Source organism: Lepisosteus oculatus, chromosome 3, assembly GCF_040954835.1.
Source record: "Lepisosteus oculatus isolate fLepOcu1 chromosome 3, fLepOcu1.hap2, whole genome shotgun sequence".
Lineage (NCBI taxonomy): Eukaryota > Metazoa > Chordata > Actinopteri > Semionotiformes > Lepisosteidae > Lepisosteus > Lepisosteus oculatus.
Genome location: NC_090698.1, coordinates 73,723,866 through 73,748,530, shown reverse-complemented (window position 1 = coordinate 73,748,530; position 24,665 = coordinate 73,723,866). Strand labels below are relative to the sequence as shown.

The window sequence follows — 24,665 nt, the reverse complement described above, 5'->3', positions numbered from 1 at the left end:
CATGTCCCCTCACTGTCTCTGTTATATCACATGTCCCTCTCTGCCTCTGTTATATCACATGTCCCTCTCTGCCTCTGTTATATCACATGTCCCCTCTCTGCCTCTGTTATATCACATGTCCCCTCTCTGCCTCTGTTATATCACATGTCCCTCTCTGCCTCTGTTATATCACATGTCCCCTCACTGTCTCTGTTATATCACATGTCCCCTCTCTGCCTCTGTTATATCACATGTCCCTCTCTGCCTCTGTTATATCACATGTCCCTCTCTGCCTCTGTTATATCACATGTCCCCTCACTGCCTCTCTTATATCACATGTCCCCTCACTGCCTCTCTTATATCACATGTCCCCTCTCTGCCTCTGTTATATCACATGTCCCTCTCTGCGTCTGTTATATCACATGTCCCCTCTCTGCCTCTGTTATATCACGTCCCCCTCTCAGTTGACTCAAATGCATGTTTTTTTTTCCATTTCGTTTAAAACATATCACAGGCATCTGAGATTGAATCTGTGTAAAAAAAAAGAAGATATCTGATGTTTGTTTGAAAATTGCCTGATTCCGTCAAGTGACTTTAATTTTGCCTTAAATTATTTACTTAGCCTATAATTGTTTGGACTGCAGTGTGTGTTTTTATCCTGATTAGTGCTTCATTACTCTTTATCTACTGTAGTTTTTTTCTGTTATTATTTGCTGAGAAACATTTGGATTCTTTATGAGTTATATACTGTATATATACACTTTCTCAAGTGTGTCTTTGTTGAAAAGGCTTTTTCTTTTATTCACAAGACTATGGCCCTAAACATTTGTACTTCTACTACTAATCACAATCATCATTTAATATTTAGGTTTTTTTATCATATCAAAAAAGGTTTTGGTCACTTCATAAAAAAGTTTTAAAAAAGGTTTGGCCACTTTTCCGAGTACAGGGCACGCAGATCAACCTGATCAAGCTTGCTCCCTGCCTTCTCTCGCTGTATGAAGAGCTTGTCATGACTGAAGCGACTTTTATATGTCACACTCTTCTGAGTCTCTCTCCTCCTGTCATTCAGCCATCACTTCTAACTGCACACAGACCAATCAGTTCTCGTCTCCTGGGATGTTTGTCATGCCTTAAAGATGCATGACAAAGTGGTCCTTGATTCCTCAGCTGCAGCTGCAGCCTGGTGTACTATTCGGATTAATAAGTATGCCCGTTCTGCAGCCAGCCAGCTCTTCAGGCCTTGTATTCTGTCTAGCATGTCATATGGCAAAGTGTGTGGTTCAGCTCCTTTGCATACCGTAGCGCCATTGAGATGTGCCTGCACTGTATGGAAGCGGTGCTGTTTAAAGTTACCTGTACATGCGCACTTAAAGGAAGATCCACGCCTTGTTGCTTGGTTTATTAAACATTGCTAGGATTGTGGTTTAAAATGACCATTTTAAACAATTTTGACAATTTTATGAGCTATAGTGCTCATAAAACTAGATAGGATTTACACTTTATTGGCCATACACAGTTTCTTTTATTAGGAATTTGTCTTGCTCTCTATGAGACACACAGACAGGGAGGGAAACTGGGGGTCAGAGCACAGGGTCAGCCATTGTACAGCACCCCTGGAGCAGTAAGGATTAAGGGCCTTGCTCAGGGGCCCAACAGAGCAGGATTCCTCTGCCAGCTGTGGGATTTGAACCGGCAACCTTCCAGGCACAGGTGCAGATTGTGAGCCACAGAGCCCCCGCACTTCGCCGGCGGAGCACGATCGGACCGGACCTGGGTGGGTTCGATCCCGCGCCGGCGGGGCTCTAGGCTGCTCTAAGCCCATGTTGCCTGGAGGCTGGTTTTCACTAGTGGTGAAGGTGGCTTTGCCCGCTGCGCCACCAGGCCGGTGGAGCAAAACTCACTTGCCCACTATACAACCTCAGGATAAAGTTTTGTGATTTTTTTTCCCTGTACTTTTTCCCAACTGTTGTTGTCATCACAGGTTGTATTACATTATTAGGGATGCCGTACATATCCCTGAAGTCAACAACGATCATTACAGCGTTTTAATTACTGTCTTCAGCACTGATTGCCACATTAGCTCCAAACAGTGAGGCCTGGTTCTCTCTGGTGTCCAATACTCTAACGTAGTCCTGTTCGGTAGAATCTGAACCCCGACCTGTAACTGACATCCTAATTTTTGCTGCTCTCGAGGGAGAAAGAAATGTCCAGATGTAGTGTTTCATCCATTAAGATGAGGATTTTTACAGCATGTCAAATGGAAGTACTGTATGTACTGTAAGTGTAAGGGAACAGCCCTTAACAAAGCACGTGTCGTTACACTAAGGACATCTAATCTCAGGCATTGACCTCCTTAGAATACAGAGTGAAACATGAACTGAACCAAAGGATACAAGGAACTATGTGCGTTTGAAACTGCGGCAGGAGACACCTCTTTACCCAGAGGGTGGTGGGAGCGTGGAACGGCTACCCGGCCGTGCTGTTGAAGCCGATACAGCTGCACAAGGTTTTCCCCAGATCCCACTGAGTGTTGTCTGCGTGGGTGGTATAAAGATCCAGGCTCCCTCCCTTTTTCAGTTTTTTTGAAGGGTCACAGTGTTGGTTGAAATAGAGGAGGACTATAGAAATAGAGAAAGGTCGTGGTGTCCCAGACAGCGTGGTGTGGACAGACTGTGACTTGTCTGTGAGGTAGGAAGGACTGTAATGGCAGGAATGAGTTCAGAGGCAGTGTCGGGGATGTTAACACCTGTCCACATGGGACTCAGTATGAGCGCTATGAAAGTGAAAATATTCTCTGTGTAGACAGATCAGTAAGGTGTGAACCCTGCAGAGAATGCAATTCTTCAGACACCACCAGGCTCTTTCCCAGAGTCTGAATGTGCCCCTGTACAACTCTAGAACTGATAGCAATCCTGCTTATTCAGTATCCCCTTATTTGGGACATGTTTCTTATTGATTCTGCTGCTTAATATTTGAGATTACTTATTTCATTTACATAATGAGTTGAAGTCCAAAGTGTGCAAAGTTTATATACTGTACTGTAGCTGAGGAAAGTTCACAGCTCTTGCAGAACTGGGAACCACAAAGTGTATACATGGTTAGAAGAAAGGTCTTACAGTATCTAAAGCCTTTGTTTGCACTAACTTCCATTTAAAACCCCAGAGTAATGAAGTAATATCTCACTTCATTCATCATCACTCTTTTTGTGTTGCCATTGACAGTAATAATCACACACAACTCATCCAATTGTTTTGGTTTGTATTATTTAATTCATAATAATGAGCATAATATTAGACCGTTCATTTAAGGTTACAGGCTGCAGTGCGAACAGCACAGAATGTCTTACATTAATGTCTTGCATGCTACATTTAATAACAGCCCCCTGTTTAAGTGAAAAAAGAGAGCACATAGTTTATTTTGAAAGTCAATGTTTTATTTCATGTATTATTTTGGATTAGCAGCTCTTTAGCTCATTGTACTGTAGGCCACGACAGTTCCAGTCCAGCTCACGCAGTTCAGCCCGGAGACCAGTAGGGGGTGCACTGCTGCACTTTGGGCACCCCTGCTTCGGGGGGTTTGAAAAGCTGTTTTTTGTTGATCCTCCCTTACATTTTGGAGAGTTTTGGACTGTCTACGAGACTGTCACAGAGGTCCGAGAGAGCCCTGCCTGACTCATCCCACTCTCTTCAGTGTGACCTCCTGGGGAGCCCTGATCCCAGTCAATTAGTGCTTGACAGTAATTACTGTTGAGGCCCGCGAAGGTTTTTTATAATCAGACCGCAAGGACACGTTCTGAAGTCTTCAGCAACTTTAGCAAGCGTTGGCCACGCTTTTATATTCAAAGACACATAGTCCTCTAACATTACTGTATGTCTGCCGTTTGCACTCTGAGCTGGAAAGTCCACAGGTCTGCTCTTGCATCTCTGTGGGCTACTGGAAGGTGTAAGAGAAACCTCAGCTGTGTGGGACACTCCTGTCCACAGTAGAGATGCCTGCCTGTTGACCTTGACCGAGTGCATCGTGGTGAGAAAGAAGAACCGACACAATGAGCAGAGCTCTGCCAGTTATGCACAAGGTGCCCAGAGCTGGCTCCTTTCTTGAGCCCGTTATTGTACACCATATTGTCCTGCCTCTTTGTTTCATGTGTCGTGGCCCAACTCTAATATAAAAGGTACGTTTATGTACAATGTGCATCGCATTCAGCGGTCAGAATGGCTTTTACCGTGTATAAAAGCAGAATTTAAATTGAAGAATCCTTTTCACTGCAGTTATTTCGGGTGCGGTGGAGAACGCGCTGCAATAATAACATAAAGTAGTTTGTTAGATGCTTTTATACAATTATGTCACTCTTTAAAATCGGTTGTTTATAATAGGTAGCTGAAACAACAATTGTGGGAAAGTAGCTTTGAAGTGAAAACCTTGCTCTTGAAATCTCGATGACAGCAGATGTAGTGCTGGAAATTTGTGACACTGAAGTGCTAAGTAATCCGCATGAAAAAAACACACAATACAAACAAATCGAATAGGTTTTGCATACATCAAGATAACAGTGGAGAAGCAGGAGATAAAATCACTCCCAGTATCACATTATAAAGATAGGTCATTGACAATAGATCACTGGTACTACGTAAAGAAGGGCCTGTCATTGCTTGTGGTACAAGACTGTTGTTTATTTTAGAGCTCTGCTCCAATCCCAAGGCACAGTGGATTCAGGTACCGCGTGTATTTTAACAGAAGATTTTCACATCGGTTTTCATTTTCAAAGAATTGTCTTCAGCAGACAGCTAACTAAGGACATAATATTTTTTGTGAGATACACCATATACAAAAATCTCCATTCCCTTCATGAAATATAGCCTTTAAAATATGTTTGGCCTTGTTTTATGGCTAAGGTTTTAATAATTTAGGAAGGCGGTCTGTCTTTTTATCCCTCAGTATCAGTGATAACTGGTTTTCACACCCTGTCTTACACAAGTCTTAACTCCGGCTTGTTTTGAGTGGAGAACTGTGACAGTGTGGGCTACAAAGAAGCTAGCAGATGTTACTTCCACACTGACAAGAAAAGAAGAATATGTAAGAATATGTATTTCACTCTTTCTTTTTACTTTTCGCTGTGGAATTATTCTCAATTACTTCAGGTAAACAAGCTAGAATGACTGAGTGTTCATTAAATTTAGAAGTTCTATAATTGACTACTTGCATGCAATATTTATTACACTTACCGAATTTGTCAGTAACACTGTTGGAAAGGGAGGGTGTTAATACTTCTGTCTGTGATTCTCTGCATCCCACCACAGTACAGCATGCTATCGACCACAGAACTGTCTTTAATCGTACAATTAAGGCTGGAATAGATCCACTCCCCTGCCAGTGCCATGAAAAATAGAGTCCCCTTGATTTTAGAATTATGACACACTGGTATATACACAAGACGGCAGCTGTGACTCACTGTCTTAAACTAAAACAAACAAAAAAATAGCCAGAATATATTGTTCCTTTAAGAAAAAATCGAATACCGCAGCTTCCCTGCGTCATGTGGGTAGACTTCTTGACATGCTGTAGCTGCAGGGGGGGGTCAGAATGCAGCCTGCTTTCTGGGATTGATTGATTAATTGTATAATTACCAGGGAAAGATCTGCGAGATGCATCATCTCCCTTCACAGTGGCGGGCCACAAAGAGCAGCTACACACACACCATACATCACAGCCAACCATCGGCAGCCACTCTGCGGCCACGCAATAGCTCAAATATGCTCCTGTGCTCGCCCAGAACACAGATAATGCACACACTTTACAACTTTATTTCTAATCTTTTCCCATGTCCCAGTTACTGGAGGTCTGTGGGACAGCTCACTAGGCTGGGGTCCTGCAGGCCTAGATCTGGATCCGGACCCATGCATGTGGTCCCCTTCGTTCAATTCCAAATTGTATGGAGTCTCAGTATTTTGTCGGGACCGGTCGTTTCCGTCAGGGGGAGATCGCGGACACTCAGGGGTGTTGTGGGAGAGGAGCTTTTCGTTTAGGGCTGACCCTGACCGAGTGCAGGCGGCCTTCGGGACCAACAGGTGACAGAATGACGAGCGGGGCAGCTCGAGTGCTCAGGAGTTCAGCTGCAAGCTGTCGAGGAGCCCGTATGGTGCACACAGCTGAAGTGCGCAGTCCCCTGAAGTATTTTGCCTCTGCTCTCTGAGAAAAGAAAAGTTTTGTGGGATTTTTTTCCACTTGTTTCGAAAGCTTTGTGCCACGAGGCGCGGGCTAAGCGGGCCTCCATCAACGATGCATGCTCACAAGAGCTGGACGAGGGAAGCTCCCGAGGAGAAGCGCGGTTCAGGCTCGGTGGGGCTCAGAACGCCTGCGATTTCAGAGCTTCTCGGGTTTCCAGTCCGCTGCAAGCTCAGGAGTCTGAAAAGTGATGGCTGGCTGTGCCTACCGAGCTGACACCCTCTGAGTGTGCGGCTGAGGGGCAGAGGGGAGAGCACACAGCCTCCTCTTCAGGCCCCGATTCCGATATCAAACCGCATATGGTAGCCATGCGGAGGGGCTGCTTCAAATAGAGTGGCTGCGCTTAATCATGATTTCGTTTTTAAACATGCATGAATGATGAATACATCTGAAACTGCAGAGGCAGGGTTTAAATCTGGAGTCAGCCTGTAGTTTGATTGGTTTTTACTGTAAATCACAATGATTTCAACTGGTTTGTAGGTAATAACACAAGTTTGGAAGAAGACGTCAGGACATGCTGGGATTTTAGCACAACAGCCAGAGGGGAACTGTTGTTTTTTTTTCAGAAATGTAATCTCAGGTCTTCTGTTGTATTAAACATGTACTGAAACACTGTAATTAATTAAACTCTCAAATTCAGACATGAAACCATGTAATTGTATACGCTGTTCGAAGGCTTTGAGTATCATAATGTTTAACCATCCAGAATGGGTTGGCAGCACTTGACGGTCGTACCAGAGTTGCCATGTGGAGATGTGGAGCACAAAGAGCCTCTCAAACCGGTGAAGCAGCTCCTCACTGTTCCACCTGATCAGATGTGCAGTGCGCTGCGCTTCAGAACAGGAATGTCTGTAAGCATGGTTACAAACAAGATTAGGCCATTGGGCCCATCCAGCCAGCTTGAAAGTTAGTAGCCGATTGATCCAAATATCCAGCTGTGCCCTGAAAGACGCCGGGTTATTGGCTTCAACAGTGTAGAAGGGCAGCTTGTTCCAGACCTCCAGAGTTAACTTATTAAAACAGGAGTTTGTGATTTCAGACCAGCCTTTCCACTTCATTGTCGTTATTAACAAGATTCAGATCTGCAAAATTAGAACTGAGACTTAACCTTAATTCATTCACTAGTACAGTGCTCTCATAATCATGAGGTCTTTGTATGCTGCATAGCTTTCCAGTCCAAGAAGGGGATGCAGTATGGCTATGGCTGTCTCTTCTGACATGTGATTGTGTATTTCTGGTGTTATTCCCTGACAATAACAGTTATGGACTGAGATTTTATTTATTCACTGTAAGCTTCTGTACACGTGCCCCCTAGTAAATGACAACTATACAGCATTTAAAGATCAAGGATGGAGGACCCCTGGTTACATTTATGAGGATGAAAGGAGCTGATTGAACATAAAGAGATAGCCTACTTAAGACTTCGGCATTGACTTGCCCTGGCTGAGGAAAGCACAGTGCAGGCTGCAGATCAGCCTCCCCTCACGTACGAGGAATGAGCCCGGGAGGCAGCTGCAAGGGTGTGCAGTGGAGGTACAGGACCCAGAAAAGATGCACTCAGCGTGGGAGGCAGTCAGCAAAGTGAGCTTTTTTATACAGGAGAGAGGATTTGGAGTGCAAGATTTTACCTCCTCCCAGACTTCTGTTAAGTTAGATTTCCCCTATAAGTCCGCAGTCCTCCCCAGCATGAGGGGCACAGAGGCCATGCTGCTCTCCTAATCATGCCACCTGCCGTTTTCCGAGATGTCGGCAGCAGAGTGAGGGCGAACGACAGGGCCGCTGTGTCTGCAGGGTTTCATCGGGCTCACTGTTGCCTTAATTGGATCACTTTAACAACTTCTCCCAGCACGTCAGCTTCCTGTGCTTTGCAGACACCTTTAGGCCTTCAGGACTCAAATCGCACAGCTCTGTTTTAGCATTGGAGACATTCAGGAGCCCCAGGGCACCATCATTTGAAATGTATTTCTGAGGGCAGGAGTCGTGAAAGGACAGGGTTGGAATATCTGTGTGGGGGGAAAAGTTAAGAGTCAACAAAATTCATCTGCTGAGCTCTGTTTACTTTCGAGTGCGTCTCAAAGTGTCACAGGAGGCGTAGATGCAGGCAGATGCGTTCCACTTCATTTCTCAGTGATAAGCCAGTTTTCAGCAAGTCACTCCAGTGTGCCAATAACGAGGAAAGCATGCCAGCACTCAGGGAGGGGGATTTCCTCTGCTGTTGGCTTCTGGCTGTGTGGGCGATCCATCCCTCTGCCCGCCGCCCTGTGTGTCCGGCTCATCCAGGGGCCATCCGGGCGTGAGGCCCCTGCCCACTGCTCACGGGGGGTTTGCTGAACAGAGGCACACGCAAAGCTCTGCGTGGACAGCCATTCTGTTCCATTGTTCTTGTGAAGGCCTTTATTACCTGTACAGCGTTTGCAGTTACCGTAGATTACAGGTTAGAGACGGGAAGCACGATAAATGCATGATTTTTGACTGTGGTGTCTATTACACTATCTGTTTTAATGTACTTATTTACCCTGCCGTCTATAAGATGTGTCCCCCCCCCCGTTTCTAGAGCCTGAAAAACACCCGAGGCTCTCTGGTCTTCTGTTTTAGCTCAGACAATGTGTCGACTTCTTAGTGTTCCCCTTAGATGCAAAACCTTTTGTTGTTTTTTTTTTCTGAAATTCCTTTAAATAAGGAAGCTGTTGAGGCACTCACTTGTGCTAAGAGTTGCGGAGGCGTGGAACAAACTCCCCAGCCACGTTGTTGAGCCTGAGACGCAGGCTTCTACCAGGAAACAGCTGGATGAGATTTTAACTACCTACAGGCCAGATAGGCCAACTGTCCCCCCCTTGTTTTTAACTGTTCCTGTGATGATGCATCGGCTAATGATTTTTACGTGCTATTATGGAAAACTCCTTAGTTCCCGTCACATAACATCCCATTGCCTTTCTTGTTAGCGCTCTGAGTTATTTAAGCTTTATGTCTTTTTATTAAAAACTGGATCTCCTGGATATTCACACGGTTTACCTTAGCGGAAAAGCTGTCAATGTGGAATGTTTTATCTTCTCTCCTTTTTTAAGAAGGCCCCTGGAATAATTGCACTTAAATTACACTAATTAGCAGAAAAATAATTATACGCTTCTTGTTACAATCAGACACAAGCTCTTGGAAATGTGTTGTGCGATTTAATTAAGGGGAAAATGATGCAGAAAAACAGGTCTGTGGGAAGTGAAATGAAAGCCTGCGAGGTAAGAGGTTCTGGAGCGTCTCCCGGAGGGGTCACTTCTGAATTGTCCTCTGAATGCAGTTGGTTGGAGAGACAGATAAATGAAGCTTGTGGTGAAGGTTACAGCACGAGTGGAGGGAGACCACATGGCTGTGGCCCTGGCACTGGCTGTGGCCCTGGAGGCCCCTTTTCACCTTCCGCTCAGTTTGCTTACGGTAGGGAGGATTCTCCGATCTGGTCTCCCCACTCAATAGGAAAACAACAGGGCTGGTCTGGTTTTTCTGTCTTTTGCGAGAACTAACAACCTTGGCAAATTGTTTAAACTGGCTTTCACCTCCAGTGCTAATATTTGTCAGGAATACTGAAGAAAACAGCAAGGTTTTTAAACTGTGCAGGATGATGATGATGATTATTATTATTATGAGCAACTGGCCACCACTGTAGGACAGTGTGCAACTTGAACATGCAGATTCTTTGTTTACAAATTACAAAAAATATATTTTTTCATTGTATTAAGTGCCTGTCCCTGCTGCTAACAGTCATCACATTTCTTTTTGTGATGTGAACTGTTGGCTTATCCGCTTTTGAAATATACACAGTGTGACGATCTTTTTGTTAAAAAAGCGTAATCAGTCGCTGGATTTTCCTGGCTTCTCACAAATTTCATTAGGGAAGGTATCAGGAGAAAGAAAAGAAGCGATAACCTCTGGCCACCCCAATAAAACAGCTTTAAATAACCGCATGGCAGTGAGTACCCTCATTCTGTTAAAGAAGACCCCTTAACCTTGATTTATTCGGTTTCCTTTGTAATAAATACAAAGATACTGTAATGAAACTGCATATATAAAATATGCTGTGAAAATTAATCAATAAGTACAGTATGTCCCATATCTAAGGTGGGTAGATACTGTATGTAAAAAAAATGCAAGATGGTGAATTGCAATAAAATAGAAGCCTTCTCAAGGCCAGCAGTTACTGGAAAAGAGGGTTCTGGCCCTACACAGTTAATGTAGCTCCCAGAGCCATTGTGAAGGCAAAGTGTGTAGTCATTGACGCCAAGCATCCAATTAATTTGCTTCGCCTACATGTTTTTACTGGCCTGGGCTGCATAGGGGAGCAGTGTGCTCAGTCATGATCACGCTCTGAGAAGGCAGGAGATGTTCCCTGTGAGCTTCCAATCGTTAGTCGAGGCTGGAGTGGAGACGAGCCCATTGACAAGCGAGAATGGCAATAATTTATTTGGTATTGATGGGGTGTGACAAATCATGTGGGAGCCCGGGGCTGCGCCCTGCGGGGCTCCTGGAGGGAGGGCTGTGACGAGCAGGGATGAAACCCTTCACAGCTCATTTAGCCCAAATGGAGCCACCTGGGTGGCGCACCAGTGCGGAATGCCGGCCTCGGCCTTCGGCACCCTGTGTACTCGCTAGCAGTCAGGGAATATAGGGGCTCTCTCAGTGCCGCCATCGACGGGGACTGGCCCGCAAATTAGGCAGCTAAAAACCGAAATGAAAAGGCTGGGAAAACATCCTGGATATCGGGGCGGTTTTAGGTACAGTGAAAAGAAAAAAGGAATTGGAATTTCAGTGTTCATAAAGCCCGTTGCCTTTTGGTTCCAGCAACAGGCTTGTTGGGGGGTTTTCCCACAAGACCTTGTCGAGGTTATTAATGTCGAGGAGTGAAGCAGTGAGGGCAGCCAGTTTCCCAGTACAGCGCAGAGAGTCCGGTCCACCAGGGTGAGGCACTGTAGGATACTGTAGGAGTGTAAATCAGGGCGTCTGTGACAACATACCTGTCGCATAAGGGACTTGTGTCACATGGAGTCGTTTGAAGAAGTACAGTAATTGGAAGCTTCTTATGCCCAATACAGATTTCAGGCTGAACCTGGTGTGGTCTTAAAACTCGCTCTTTTTGTCAGATAACATTGTCCGATGCCCTGGTGTCTTTCAGGAAAGAGCCGGTTCATGCACATGCTGTGAGCTGGATGAGCTCACTTGTTCACCTGTTCTAGTGCTCTTATTCACTCCGCTGACTTTGGAGTTTACAGGAAAACCCTGGTGCCTGGCCCCAGCTGCCCAAAAGCAAGAAGAGGAATGGATAGATTGTTACATCTGAAAATTGGTATTAGATTGTGATTCTTTGTAGAATTCTTTTTTTTTTTGGAATAATGCAGTTTTTGAAAAAAAAAATTAAAGGAGCCCTTAATTCCTTTGACTAATCTGTACCCTGGGGTAGCATTTCATCTCCTCCATTCAGACAGAACCAAATCGAATTAGTGCTTTACATGACTGTGTATCCAATGCTGTGAACGCAAAAGCCAAGCCCAAACTAAAGTAACCCCTTGAGCGCTCGAGAGTATATTGTTAAATAAACATTTCCAAATCTTCAATTATTCTATACATCCAGCATGTCCAAATTCATTTTCCATCCACATGTGGAGTGCCCATCCTCTTCCTGTGTTCCCCCTGTGGGGGCAGGCCACACAAGCAGGAGGGACACTGGCGTACACAGCTCCCAGCACTGGGCATGGGCTGTCCCAGACCTCCGCCACAGCACAGAGGAGCAGAGCCCACGGTTCGAGAGGCGCGGGAGAGCCAGATTCGGAGCACTGGCTCTGTGGCTCAGGATCTGCGCCTGTGGCTGGAAGGCTGCCCCGTTCGTATCCCACGGCTGGCAGAGGAATCCTACTCCGTTGGGCCCCTGAGCAAAGCCCTTAACCCCAGCTGATCCAGGGGCGCCATATAAATGGCTGACCCTGCGCTCTGATCCCCAGCTTCTCTCCCTGTCTGTGTGTCTCGTGGAGAGCAAGCTGGGGTATGTGAAAAGACAAATTCCTCATACAAGAAACTGTATAGGGCTAATAAAGTGATCTTCTCTCTTGATTCTAAAGCACAAGCAGCTGCAGCAATGCCAGATACACCCGTCCTCAGGCCACCCGGCTCCTCATGTCCATTCGCTGTGGCCGGCAGCTCACATGTGACCCCCTCACTCCTTTTTCGTTTAACTTCAACAAAGAAGATATGAATCTGTCTCACTGCTCTTTTTATAATCTCCCGTAATATCTGCGAGAGATGTTTTTTTGTTGTTTTCCAGTTTCATTGTCGCTGTCTTTCGAATGGAGCAAATACAGTTTGAACGAAGCCTTTTCCTGTAACGTCTGCGTGACACGGGGCTGAGGGGCGCCGTCCCCGCCGCCCGCTCGTCTTTTCCAGGAACTCGAGGCTGCGTCGTGTGTCCTAACAGAATGTCATGCAGTAGTGTAGAGTGCCGTGATATGAGTGGACACAGCCGCTGTGAGGGAAATGAGAATGAGATGGATGGGATGAGGGTCTTCTTGCTTGTCTGTCCTTTTCTCTTCCGCTCCATCTGTTCCTAATGGAGGGGGGCTGCTCCCGGCGTTGACGCGGTTTGAAGGGTCTGCGAGCTGACGGGGCCTGAACCCCACCCGCCGGAGGGGTCCAGCGGGCAGAAGGGGCTGTTTTCGCTCCGTCCAGGAAGCATGCGCCCGTCTCTGCCATGCGGAGCTTTGTCCCAGAAGGAAAAGTGTAGGTGTCCTGTGCGCAGTGCACCTGTGCTCGCTCTCCGCTTCCAGTGTTATAGTCAGTTCAGAATAATTTTCCAAGTCACATCTTGCTTTTGAAAAAAAGGAATTTCGCACAGAGACGAGGGTTTGAGGTGTGAAAGAAGCTGAGCATTTAAATGGTTGTATCGGATCCTATTTGCCTAGAGGCTGCAATGCTTTATGGGGCGCAGGGCAGCCGGTGAAAGGCAGGAGGTGAACCAGGGCTTGTCGTGGCGGCCAAGGAGATACCTGCAGTCCAGCACCCTGCTGACCCTGGGTGGCAATGAAGGACAGCAGTCCCACAGACCGGTGTGGCTGACAGGACGAGCGCGAACTAAAATTCAACTTCAGACTCATGAATGCATCTCTAAACATCCCCTGAACTGGAAGGGTGTTCCTTACAATAAGTATGTTATAAAAGACTCACAAAGCCAACACAAATATGTTAGGTAAAGTCTGGGCAAACTGCACCAGCATTGTGGCTCAGTCTTCTCTTGCGTTTTTGCAGTTTGACACATGCTGCTACTGCAATTAAATCACCACGAGGTGAATTACAAATGAAAAGATTTGTCCTGTGTTTAATTGTTTCATGCTCCTGTCGACTGATATGGTTAGAGTGCATTATAATTTCATTATAAGAAAAAAATTAAAGCTTTCAGATAAGATCTTTAGATTGGGTGAGCATAACAATAAATTATGCAAAGTTTCTGAAAACACATAGAGCTTTAATTAGATGGCTTTTTCATTTTTAAAATGAGGAAACAGCAAGAACTTATTTATCTCTTTAACTCTGAAAACTTTCATTAGCATGCTGGAAAATGAGCTGTTTGAAGTGGTAACAATGCAGTCTGGGGATGAGGTTCATCTGAGCTGTATCTCTATCATCAGAGGGGCTGGTCTCCCTGGGATCCTCCTGTCCAGTTGTGTGCTTACATTTTTTTGGATACCTTTTTTAGGCAGTAATGACTTCATTGATCTGCTTGACCATTCAGGCTTTTGTTACACTTGTTTCTTTGGTCAGTCCTGACTAGTATCAGAAACACATGACTTCTAGCGTATTGTTTCCGACAGCCTCTGTATACAGAAATGTACACTGCCGCTCCTCAACTAAGGTACTCTTACTGTTTGACACATTTATGATGAAAAGATGCCGGCAGAAATGACCTGTATTAGCCACACCCATAATAGGAGTGGCACAGTGTTGGTCACACCCACAGTGGGAGTGACACTATGTTAGACACACCCATGATGGAAGTAGCACTGTATTAGAAACACCCATAGTAAGAGTGGTATTGTATGAGACACATGTGGTAATGAGATGCTGGGAGAGGCACTGAATCAGACTTGCCCATAATAAGTGATTCTGTCCTACTGCAGAGGTTCAGGTTTCAAGCGGTATACCTCAATGAAGACAGTTCTGAAACTCACAAATATTGATAACAGGGTTGATAGCAACTACAGTATAAACCACATCTGACTTTGTAAGGGCTGGAAGCACTTTTACAAATCCGCCCCAGACATAAAAGTGAAATCAGTTAGCCTGTGGATAAGAACGTGGCCGGAGCAAATTCCAGAAGACGCTGTGTCTTCAGCATGCAGAAGGGACATCCCCAGTGTCCACAGATGCTTAACCAGGGTGGCTATCCGTACGTTCTGTCCAGTTTTATTAACCTTGTGTTGCCTGTTAAACTGCTGTTTAAGGATCTTGCAAAAAGTGCAAAGTCGCTAAAAGTCAACTGCTCTTATATGGTAGTTCATAGTGCTGGGTTTAGTATCCAGAGATCTCACCTGCTAAAAGGAAGTATGGTAATCAGCCAGTGACCTCAGATAACCCTATTTATATTACAAAGAAAAAATCCTGTTTGTTTTTCAACATCCACTCAGACAAGTGCACATCTTTTGCCCTTTGTTATGCTATAAATTTCGCATACTGGAAGGTTATCTGTGGGATGTTCGAGCAGGGGTGTGTTTTAAAATTGACTTTTATGTGTCGGTGTGTGTGTGGGTGTATGAGTGTATGCAGATTATATTTAAAATATGCATAACAAAAAAAGATTTCACTGAATAAATAATGTGCTCTATTTTGACTCAGATCTTCATCAGGTTTCAGGCTTATCTGGGTGGAATGATCACATGCTTATTTTGGTTCTGTGTTCAATAGGGAATGAGTTGCTTCAAGCAAGAGATGTATTTGTTGTCTGTTCTCACTATCAGTCCTTGTTAATTAAGTCAAATACTTTTATATCTTTTTATTTACACAGTGTGAGTGCTTTGTACAATTCAACAAGGTCTCGGGATGCGAAGGCCCGTGTGGTAAGAACAGAACAAAAACACACAAACGTGTGCAAAACTCATCCTACTGCACTTCCAAGGTGAATGTGGACATGATGAATAATATGAGAGGTGCACAATTCTGTAGGCCAGATAAGATAAGATCACAATTTCTTGTATTAGGAATTTGTCTTTTTAGGCTGATGTTTGCCTTTTCGTTTTCTTGTTTTCTAGCTTATTTTCTTGTGTTAAAAACCTCAGGAAAGTTCTTCCTTGCTGAGTACCCACTGAGTACCCATAGGCTCTCAGCGGAGCTCTCGGTGGCTGGCGGGGCCTGTGGCCTCCTGACCTGCGCTGTTTACAGTGTTGTGAGAGAGCAGTGGGCAGGGGCAGAGCTGGGTGGAGCTACATCAGGCTGGGGGCGGGGTTGTGCTGGGGCAGAGCTGGGTGGAGCTACATCAGGCTGGGGGCGGGGTTGGACTGGGGCTGCAGTGGGCAGGGGCGGAGCTGGGTGGAGCTACATCAGGCTGGGGGCGGGGTTGGGCTGGGGCAGAGCTGGGTGGAGCTACATCAGGCTGGGGGCGGGGTTGGGCTGGGGCAGAGCTGGGTGGAGCTACATCAGGCTGGGGGCGGGGTTGGGCTGGGGCAGAGCTGGGTGGAGCTACATCAGGCTGGGGGCGGGGTTGGGCTGGGGCAGAGCTGGGTGGAGCTACATCAGGCTGGGGGCGGGGTTGGGCTGGGGCAGAGCTGGGTGGAGCTACATCAGGCTGGGGGCGGGGTTGGGCTGGGGCAGAGCTGGGTGGAGCTACATCAGGCTGGGGGCGGGGTTGGGCTGGGGCAGAGCTGGGTGGAGCTACATCAGGCTGGGGGCAGGGTTGTGCTGGGGCAAAGCTGGGTGGAGCTACATCAGACTGGGGAGGGAGTTGGGCTGGGGCTGCAGTGGGCAGGGGCGGAGCTGGGTGGAGCTACATCAGGCTGGGGGCGGGGTTGGGCTGGGGCAGAGCTGGGTGGAGCTACATCAGGCTGGGGGCGGGGTTGGGCTGGGGCGGAGCTGGGTGGAGCTACATCAGGCTGGGGGCGGGGTTGGGCTGGGGCAGAGCTGGGTGGAGCTACATCAGGCTGGGGGCGGGGTTGGGCTGGGGCAAAGCTGGGTGGAGCTACATCAGACTGGGGAGGGAGTTGGGCTGGGGCTGCAGCGGGCAGGGGTGGGGCTGCGTCTGAAAGCACAGTGAAACCGTACAGTACTTCCATCTTGTTTGACACTGCTGGTGTTTCCACAAGCCTTAATCTGACTTCATATGATAGTGTACACAGTTTTTAGATGAGCGTGCACTGTATTGTCTGTAGTGTTTTTAATACACCATATTTTTAAAGGTAAAAGCTTCAGTTGAATCGAAGCTGAGGTTTTTTTATAAAGAGGCACTTGGGTTTTCTCCTCGTCCTCTGATCTCCTAGTTTAATGAATCATAGTGTGTAGTATCAGGCCTCTGCAAGGGAAGGCATCTGTCACCAGAATACTGTGTTTGAGAAGCTACTCATAGAGTACCAGCAGTCTTGAAATAGCATCCTGATCTCTTAACTAATCTCCGAGCTTCTGATGCCATGGTTCGTATTTGGCAGACCTGTGGCCAAGTTCGAAAGACAGGCGTAGTCCCACTAATCCAGAAGCCCCACTAAAAAGTCCCTTTAAGAGGCAAGACTTGTTTGTACAGCAGCGTAGCTGTCTTTTTGTAACATAAAAATATCCAAGAGGCTACAAATGAGGAGGACTGTCGAGCTTGTGTGGTTGGTAGCAGGTGATTTATCCAAGGATCTTATCCAGCCATTTCTTGAGGGAAACCAGAGTAGCAGCTTCAGTAATGTGGCAGAACAGCTTGTTCCAGACTCTGACAGCCCACTGTGTAAACAAATGCCTCCTGTTCTGTGTCTGAAAGGCACTTCCTGTTAGTTTTCAGTCTTGTCCTCGGGTACATGTTTCACTGTTGCTCTTGAAGAAGACAACTGAGTTGACTTAGTCAGTACCTTTGAGGATTGTGAAAACATGAGTCGAGGCCTTTTGCAGTCTTTTTTGGTCAAGACTAGAGAGATTAGCAGCCTTTAATCTGTAAAATACTTCTTTACCTCCAGGAGTTAACCCTGTCTCCCTCTCCTTTGAACTGATTTACATTTACATCAGTCATGGGGGGCTTATTCATCTCTGACAATAGTGACGGCTTACAGGTGGAGCTCCTGTAAACTGCGCTTGCTGAAATTAAAGAGGCAGACACCTGCCGTGTGGAATGTGTGAAAAAAGAATAAAAAAAGATTGAGTTAGTTCTGAACATATTCCTATCCCATGTGTGTCCTGCTATTAACCAATTAACTGCTATCTACCAAACAGGCTAGATGGGCCGATTGGCCTCCTCTCGTTTGTACCCTGTCCTGTGTTCATGTTTCCTCCTCTGCAGCATGACATCCATGGTATCTCAGAAGGCTGCTCTGGTGTATGAGAACTCCCACAGAGGTTCTGCGTAGCAGAACAGGCTACGAGTGTACATCCCTGTTTTTGCCCCGCGGAAAGGCCGTCCCAGGACCGGCTCTCTTCAGGATGGGGTTCTTACTCGGATTGCGGAGACGGCGTCCTGCCGAGCGGCGGTGGTTCCGGCTCTTTCCGGCTGCCGGGCCGTGTCGGGTCAGGACGCAGGCAGTGGGAACGGGCACACAGCCGGGGCGCTCGTGGTGCTGATGGACCTGTGATCCGGGCTCGGCCCAGCTCCCGGTGCGGGGGCGGATCTCGGACCCCGACAGGAGGTGTCACGTACGCGCGTCTTCTTCCTCGCTGGGTCTCAAGACCCTGTCGCAAGAGCCACCCAACCTTACAGCTGGCTGTCGGGTTCATTACGTTGGGAAATCGTAATGAAGGGCTGTGCTGTTTGTGATGATTCTGGGTTTTTTTTCTCAAAAATTAAAATGTTAGTGGTCGACACCTTCCTTTCATTTCTTGACATCAGTCCTGGAAAATTCACTGATGGGCTACTTTCAGACCTTCTGTTGCTAACTGGGTTTTTAACGTCTGCATAATAATATTTCTTCTCTATGTTAAAAAACCATCTGCTATTAATGTTAGTGCTCAGGAAAGAGGGACAGAAAGACCTGATATTCCTGAATTTTATATGGAAAAAGTAGCAGAAATGCGTCTTGTTTCTTTTTAAAAAACTCTGCATTGTGTGGCGATAGACAAGCATTTGTAAGACAAGTATCAAGCGCTGCGAGAGAGAAAAAATGGCTGAGAAGTGTTGCCAAGTCCTTGGCAAACCCAGAATAATATTTATCTCACGCAAGTAGAGCTCTGTGAATTAACCCTGTACCTTCATGTGATACGAGTGCAACACCTTGACCCAAAGAAAGGTTTCAGCCTCTAAATATTTAGGTTTCATTTAGCTGAATCCTTGAACTGTTAAGCAAGCAGAAGGTCTCTGATTAGCACTGTGGGACAGGCCTTGAGCTGTATGGCCCACTGCTATAGACTTGTTTGACAGGCACACTTTTAAACAAACATGGTTACCTGCCCCTGATTGTGCTGACAGAACGCAGGCCTGCTGGTGAAGCGAACCACTCCAGAGCTGACAGCCGCTGTAGTGGCCTGGCGTGTACCTCCTTCCCTGCTCAGGGCTGCACCTCACCATGTTGAGCCTCGGCCTCGGCTTCTGGGCCAGTCTGTCTCCAGATGGACCGGGGGCCATGAGGCTAGGAGATAATGGAGACGCCTGACCCTGGGACGTCCAGTTCAAGACGGAGGGATTTCTCTCACATATCTGTGTGTGTTACTCAAGAGTTGTTAAATGGTGTTTTAAACAATATTAATGCTTTCCACTTATAAAACAGCACAACTATCTGTACTTATTTAAGTCCTTTATTTAAGTCTGGTCCATCTGTCTGTTTTGGATGCTTTTACTGGTGGCTAAATTATTATATTGTTTGATCAGCAAAAAGTCATATCTTATCATCTATAATATATTATCTTTTATTTTTACCCATGCCTCAATGAATACTAATAACTTTAAATTGTGCTCAATTTCTGGCTACAATACCTTTTAATTACTTCTGAATTATTTCTGGGAATATATCAGTGTTTTATAGGCTTTGGGTAAAATGAGCGAATCTTGGTGGTAAATGAATGTTGTTCATAGACAATGCAAAGCCTTCAGTATTGAGCTTCCTCACGTTTCGAAATTTGAGGTCTCTGTATCAAAAGAGGATAAAAAAGCTTTTAAGGCACCACATTTGGTATTCTTGAATTTCTAAAATATTTCCAAATAAAAATTAATCATTACAGGCAGATAAACAAAAGTATTTTAGAATTTTCTGTGAACCTCAATATTTGCATAACAAAAAAAATAACCCCAAAAAACAAATTGTTGAGCAGTGACACTGGGAACCTGATTCTGTCAAATCTAACCTGTGTTTATCCAACCCATCTGATTTTGTCTCTGTCTTTATTACACAAATTAATACTGTTCCACACTAAAGAGTTAATCCAATTAGTCCCTACAGGTTTCACATTTTGTAGATGCAATAGGCAAGATTTACTCTTTAATACATATATCGCTTATTAACATGAACTTGGGGAAGGGGAGAGGGTTAAGTGGATTAAACACGCTCGTTTCTAAACCTCAGGAAAACAGAACTAAACTGTATGGTATGAGACTCCCAGAAAATTCCAGTCTAGCAAGAAATTGTAACGAAGAGCTGTGTTGTTTGTGCTGTTTCTGTTTTTTTTAAATCAAAAATAAAATGTTAGTAGTCGACCTCCCTTTCATTGCTTTACATCAATTCTGGAAAATTCACTGATGTTTTCCAGGAGCTACTTCCAGACGTGTGAATTCATGCTTCAACAGCAAGGATCGGTACTGTAGTGCCATGTGTGGCTAAATGTTAGGAAAGAGTTTAATTCTAAATATATTCTTTACTTGTATATGCAGTGTACAGTATGTACAGTGCACAACAGGTCCCAGTGAAAATCTGTAAGAAAATCTGCAGTTTTCAAATATCTTGACTGTATCTCTCATTTCTCCGGTTCAGAACTGTAAAGAGGAACCACCTGCCCCCACCCCTTAGTTACTCTGCTCTCGGGAGTATTGAACCTTGTGGCAGTTACTATTTGTATCTCTCCTGTTGATTCATGGCTTTTTAATTTGGAGATGTGATGAAGACGTCCATGAAGACTGGCCTGTGGGTCCTTCCAGCAGTGCTGTGCCCTGTGAGGTGTCTGTGCAGAGCTGGAAGGGTGTGAGGCAGAAGTCACCCAGATAGCGGTACTGTGGCGGAAAATACAGACATCGGCCCTCTCCACACACAGCAGCAAGTCAGAAAAAGTCAGACGGAATTAGGCTATAATCTGCTCTTTTGTATCTAAAGCAAACACAGGCAGTACCTCCGTTGCAACTTAATTTGACGTTTTGATGTGCAGAAGGAATGTGATAAACAGCACCACAGCTCTCGTGTTCACTGTAATAGTTTCCCATCATCCTCGGGCTGTTTCTTTTTTCAAATTTACACTTAACACCTTCCTGTGTATAGCCTTCTCATTTATCAACTCTGTTTGTCCTCCTGACAAGTGGGCTGCTTTCTGAATATCAATATCAACCAAGACAATGCATTTGTCTGCTGCAAGTAACCTTCAGCTAAATGTCATTCTGCTTAATCCTATTTGCAAATTAAACATTGAAAAAAACCTTTACTGTTTTTCCCTCCTTTCACATGGATTGTGACATTTGTAAATATTATGGCTGTTTTTTTTGTGTGTGTTTCTTTATTTGTTTTAAATAATGACTAGATGATAAAGACAGACGAGTGACTGGCCTTTCTTTCGCTCTAAAACAGTCCTGGCGCCTGGGAATCAGGTGTGTAAACGAAGGGTATTGGTAAACGTGCTGTGCAAGAGTACGTTTTTTTCTCTGTTTTAACATATTTCACACGAGAAAACCAGCTGCCCGTTTTCCCACTTGATGTGGAATGTTTTGTCGAATTTTCTGTCCAGTGAAGTCCCGTCCCACTAGGATTTTGGAAAAAAGCCTTACTTTCCCTAAACAAAGACTTGTGTGGAAAGGCATACATCCATACATTCCATATATCTATTTACCTAATCACTTGCGCTCCTCAGAGATGGAGAATGACTCTTGTAACAGTGGGGGGAGTTAAAAAGTTCCATTCTGATGTCTCTTGTGCCAGGATCCATAATGACTGCAGCGGAAATGCTGTCGGAGAACACACAGTGGAAATAGCTTCTTTGTATTCATAATGCGATGCGTAAGAGCTGACGATCTCTGTGCGAGAAGATGATTTTTTTCCGAAGTGAGGAAACCTTGTTTTTTTTTTCTTTTTGAAGGTACATTGTGTGATTGTGCCTTTAAAGACACGAGGCGATCTGATGAAACATCAGATCAGTTCTGGTAAATCTAGCTCTTTGAGATGCAGTGCCTTGAGGTATGGCAGTTCTGTTCCCAGCATTTAAGCGATAAACTGTGTAAACTCGAGATACAGTTATTTCTTCTTTTGCAGCTTTAAATACAAGCTCTCCCAAGACACTCCACCTGACATAAGAAGAGCTACAGTAGTTTGTGTAATGCTATGCAAAATATTGAATTAATTTTAAAGCTGTGCCTTATACATAAATTCCCCACATAGCAACACAGAATGGTGTAGGAATACAGGAGGCCTTTCACCTCTTGGGTCTGGTCTCCCATCCTGCCAGTGCTGTAACTGGAACCATTCTGAAGGCCTTAGTGGGTCTTAGAAATCCTGGCTATTGTCAATGACATAGTGTCTTAGTATAGTGTAATAGTAGGCCGTTGAAAATATAGTCAACCAACAGGAAGGCTTGGTAAAGGCCTATTAAACGATACTATGGGAAAACGCAAATAAACTACAGTATACGCGTAAAGCAGAGAGAAAATGGACCATCGCTATGCACCTTTGCTCACATACTGGGGCCGGCAACAGGCTCCTCTTGAGCCCGAGCCACTTCTTCTGTCGGCTTCACGATGACACTTCCCGAAAGCACAGCAGCCCGCGAGGCAGGGTCTGACTGGAAGGTGATGAAAGAGAAAATTACCCCCTGGGAAAGCGAAGCAAATGTGATTGCAGATATTTTCATAGACCCGTAATGACATAGGTCATTAAGAATGCACCAGCGGGACAAAAGCTGCTTTAAAAAACAACAACTAAAAGTGCTACAACAAAAACAAGACATATTGACGTCCAAAAGTGCATTGCAAGATTCTTTTTCTGCTCCTCTGCGAGAAAGAAGCACTGGACAGCAGCGTAAACTGCCCTTCATCTTAGCCACCTGTCATTCTGCTTTTGCTTTATTTACATCCTCCCACTATTCAAGCTGTGGCTTCTCATAAACTCCTAGAAGGGCTCGCTGGACAATCGGAATGATCTTTTCTCCTGGGGCAAATGCGCAAATGCCGATTTCTTAGTCCAGCTGTGAAGGAGCGACAGGAAGGAGAATGTCCGACGTGGACATCAGCAGTGGCATGTCCTTGACATAGAGCCTTTCCCGACAGGTGTCACAGGGCTCTTTCCCAAGTTTTAAAACCTCCACAAACCAAGAAACGCTGTTTGACAACCTTTTGACTTTAATAGCGTACTTGAACACGTGGAACCAGAAAAAGAACAAATTGAAACGGTCGGTCTTTAAACAAGCTTTACGCAGCTCCGGGGGTTCGGGATTTCTCTGAGTATTTGGCAGGGAATTCTGAAGCCTGGGTGCAGAGCCGATAAGCTGGAGCACAGCTCCGGTACACACAGAGCCTGTTCCTGAGAGCAGCACAAGAGCTGTGAAGACGTGGGCCTTGTCTCCTGCCTCTGGAGCTCCTTGCCGATTCGGAAACAAGTGTTTTTTAGAAGAATGCTGTGAATTTTAATCATAGCGGGAGATAAAGGGAGCGGGCTATCATACTTCTGCCTTTTCATTTCAGGTGGGAAATGCAGGATGCTGCTGCAGTCGAAGATGAAGAACAGGCCCTGGTGGATCACTTACAAAAAGCATATTTCAGCAAGAGCCCGGGATCATAGCGCTTCTCTGCCGCTCCTGGAAGTCAAACAGTTTCCCTGCCAGACGACGGCAAACATTGTAAATTAAAAATGCACTTGATTTAAATGAATATTCCTATACAAGCTTTAGTAACGCCGTGAAATATTTATTTTGATATACAGGAATTCAGAAGAGAAAAAAAATGCCTACGCTTGGCAAGGGATTCTCAGTAGGAAGAAGTTAAACAGGCATTTTAAAAGGCTTCTGTGAACCACATTTGAAAAATTACCACATGCGTTTATTTTTCAAGAAGCTTCGCTACAAAAGACATAAATTGTGTTGATTAATTGACTTTAAACATAGGTGCAATGTAAATATCAACAGCAAAATAGACACAAGAATTTATTTGAATGTTTTTATTTGCTTTTTTAGTCAATTATAATTTTTCCAGCACTTCAAATCCTGTCTTCGAAATCTGCAGCTTTATGTTTGAAGAGGATAGTAACTAGGTACATGTTCAGCATACTTTCAGGACTTTTTGCTCACAAGTAAGACTTTCTCTATTTTTTTCTTTCTTCAAATAAAGATAAAATAGCCTAGCTATGTTTAAGGGAAAAATATTTTTCCTGACTTAAAGTTGATAGATGTGCACCTATAAAATCTGACAATTACTTTCAGAGAATTGGGTGTAAAATTTGCTCTACAGTAGGAAGCTTTGAAAATCACTGGAATGAATGTAAATTCCTATAGTTTCTGATGTCTGTATGAAGGTAGTTAGAAATCCAGAGTTACATAAAGAAAAGGCTTTGAGAGTTAAGTCACTGTGAAAGTTAGCTGTTCAAACTGGGGCAAAACACTGAAGGTTACCATGATGTATCCTTAAAAAAACTATTTTCTGTGTTCTCATATTCTGCTGTGTACGCATCTACAGCTTTAAAGTATAGTTGTTAATAAACTGATGACATTTCCTGGTTTTGTCTCTTTAATACAGCATGTTTTGAACATGTAGTTACATACAGTATTACTGCAGTAAATAAAGAAAGCTTTTGGAAAAACTTTCAGTATTCTCTTGACACTGTTTTAATTATTATTTACGTATCATAGTCAAAGAAAAAAAATATTTTTAGAAATTCAAACTGTGCTGTTGAATTATATAAATGAAAGCACAGGTTCAGCTTTGTAATGAATAAGTGTTACCTTATATGAAGTAGTTCAGGTGGGCAGCTGCGTCAGCATGCGCAGTCTGCAAAGCAACAAGTAATACAGTAGGTTCATTCCAAGCTGAAAAGAGAAGAGAGAGAAACACAACATTCGGCTGTGAAGCCTTCTTCAGGTGTGGATGTCTGCTGTGAGGTTTGTAGTCCACACCTGAAGAAGGCTTCACAGCCGAAACATGTTTT

At 44.8% G+C, this 24,665-nt stretch overlaps 1 protein-coding gene across 6 annotated transcripts in view; it reads left to right on the top strand.

Annotated features, from left to right (window-relative positions):
- Nucleotides 1–24,321, top strand: part of kiaa0825 (KIAA0825 ortholog) — a 145,257-nt gene extending 120,936 nt beyond the window's left edge. For all 6 annotated transcript variants that reach the window (XM_069187520.1, XM_069187521.1, XM_069187517.1 and 3 more), the window contains one exon: nucleotides 23,210–24,321. In XM_069187520.1, coding sequence (XP_069043621.1) covers nucleotides 23,210–23,306 — 97 coding nt within the window. In that variant the 3' untranslated portion in view covers nucleotides 23,307–24,321. The remainder of the gene's footprint in view (nucleotides 1–23,209) is intronic.
- The last annotated feature ends 344 nt before the right edge of the window (nucleotides 24,322–24,665 follow it).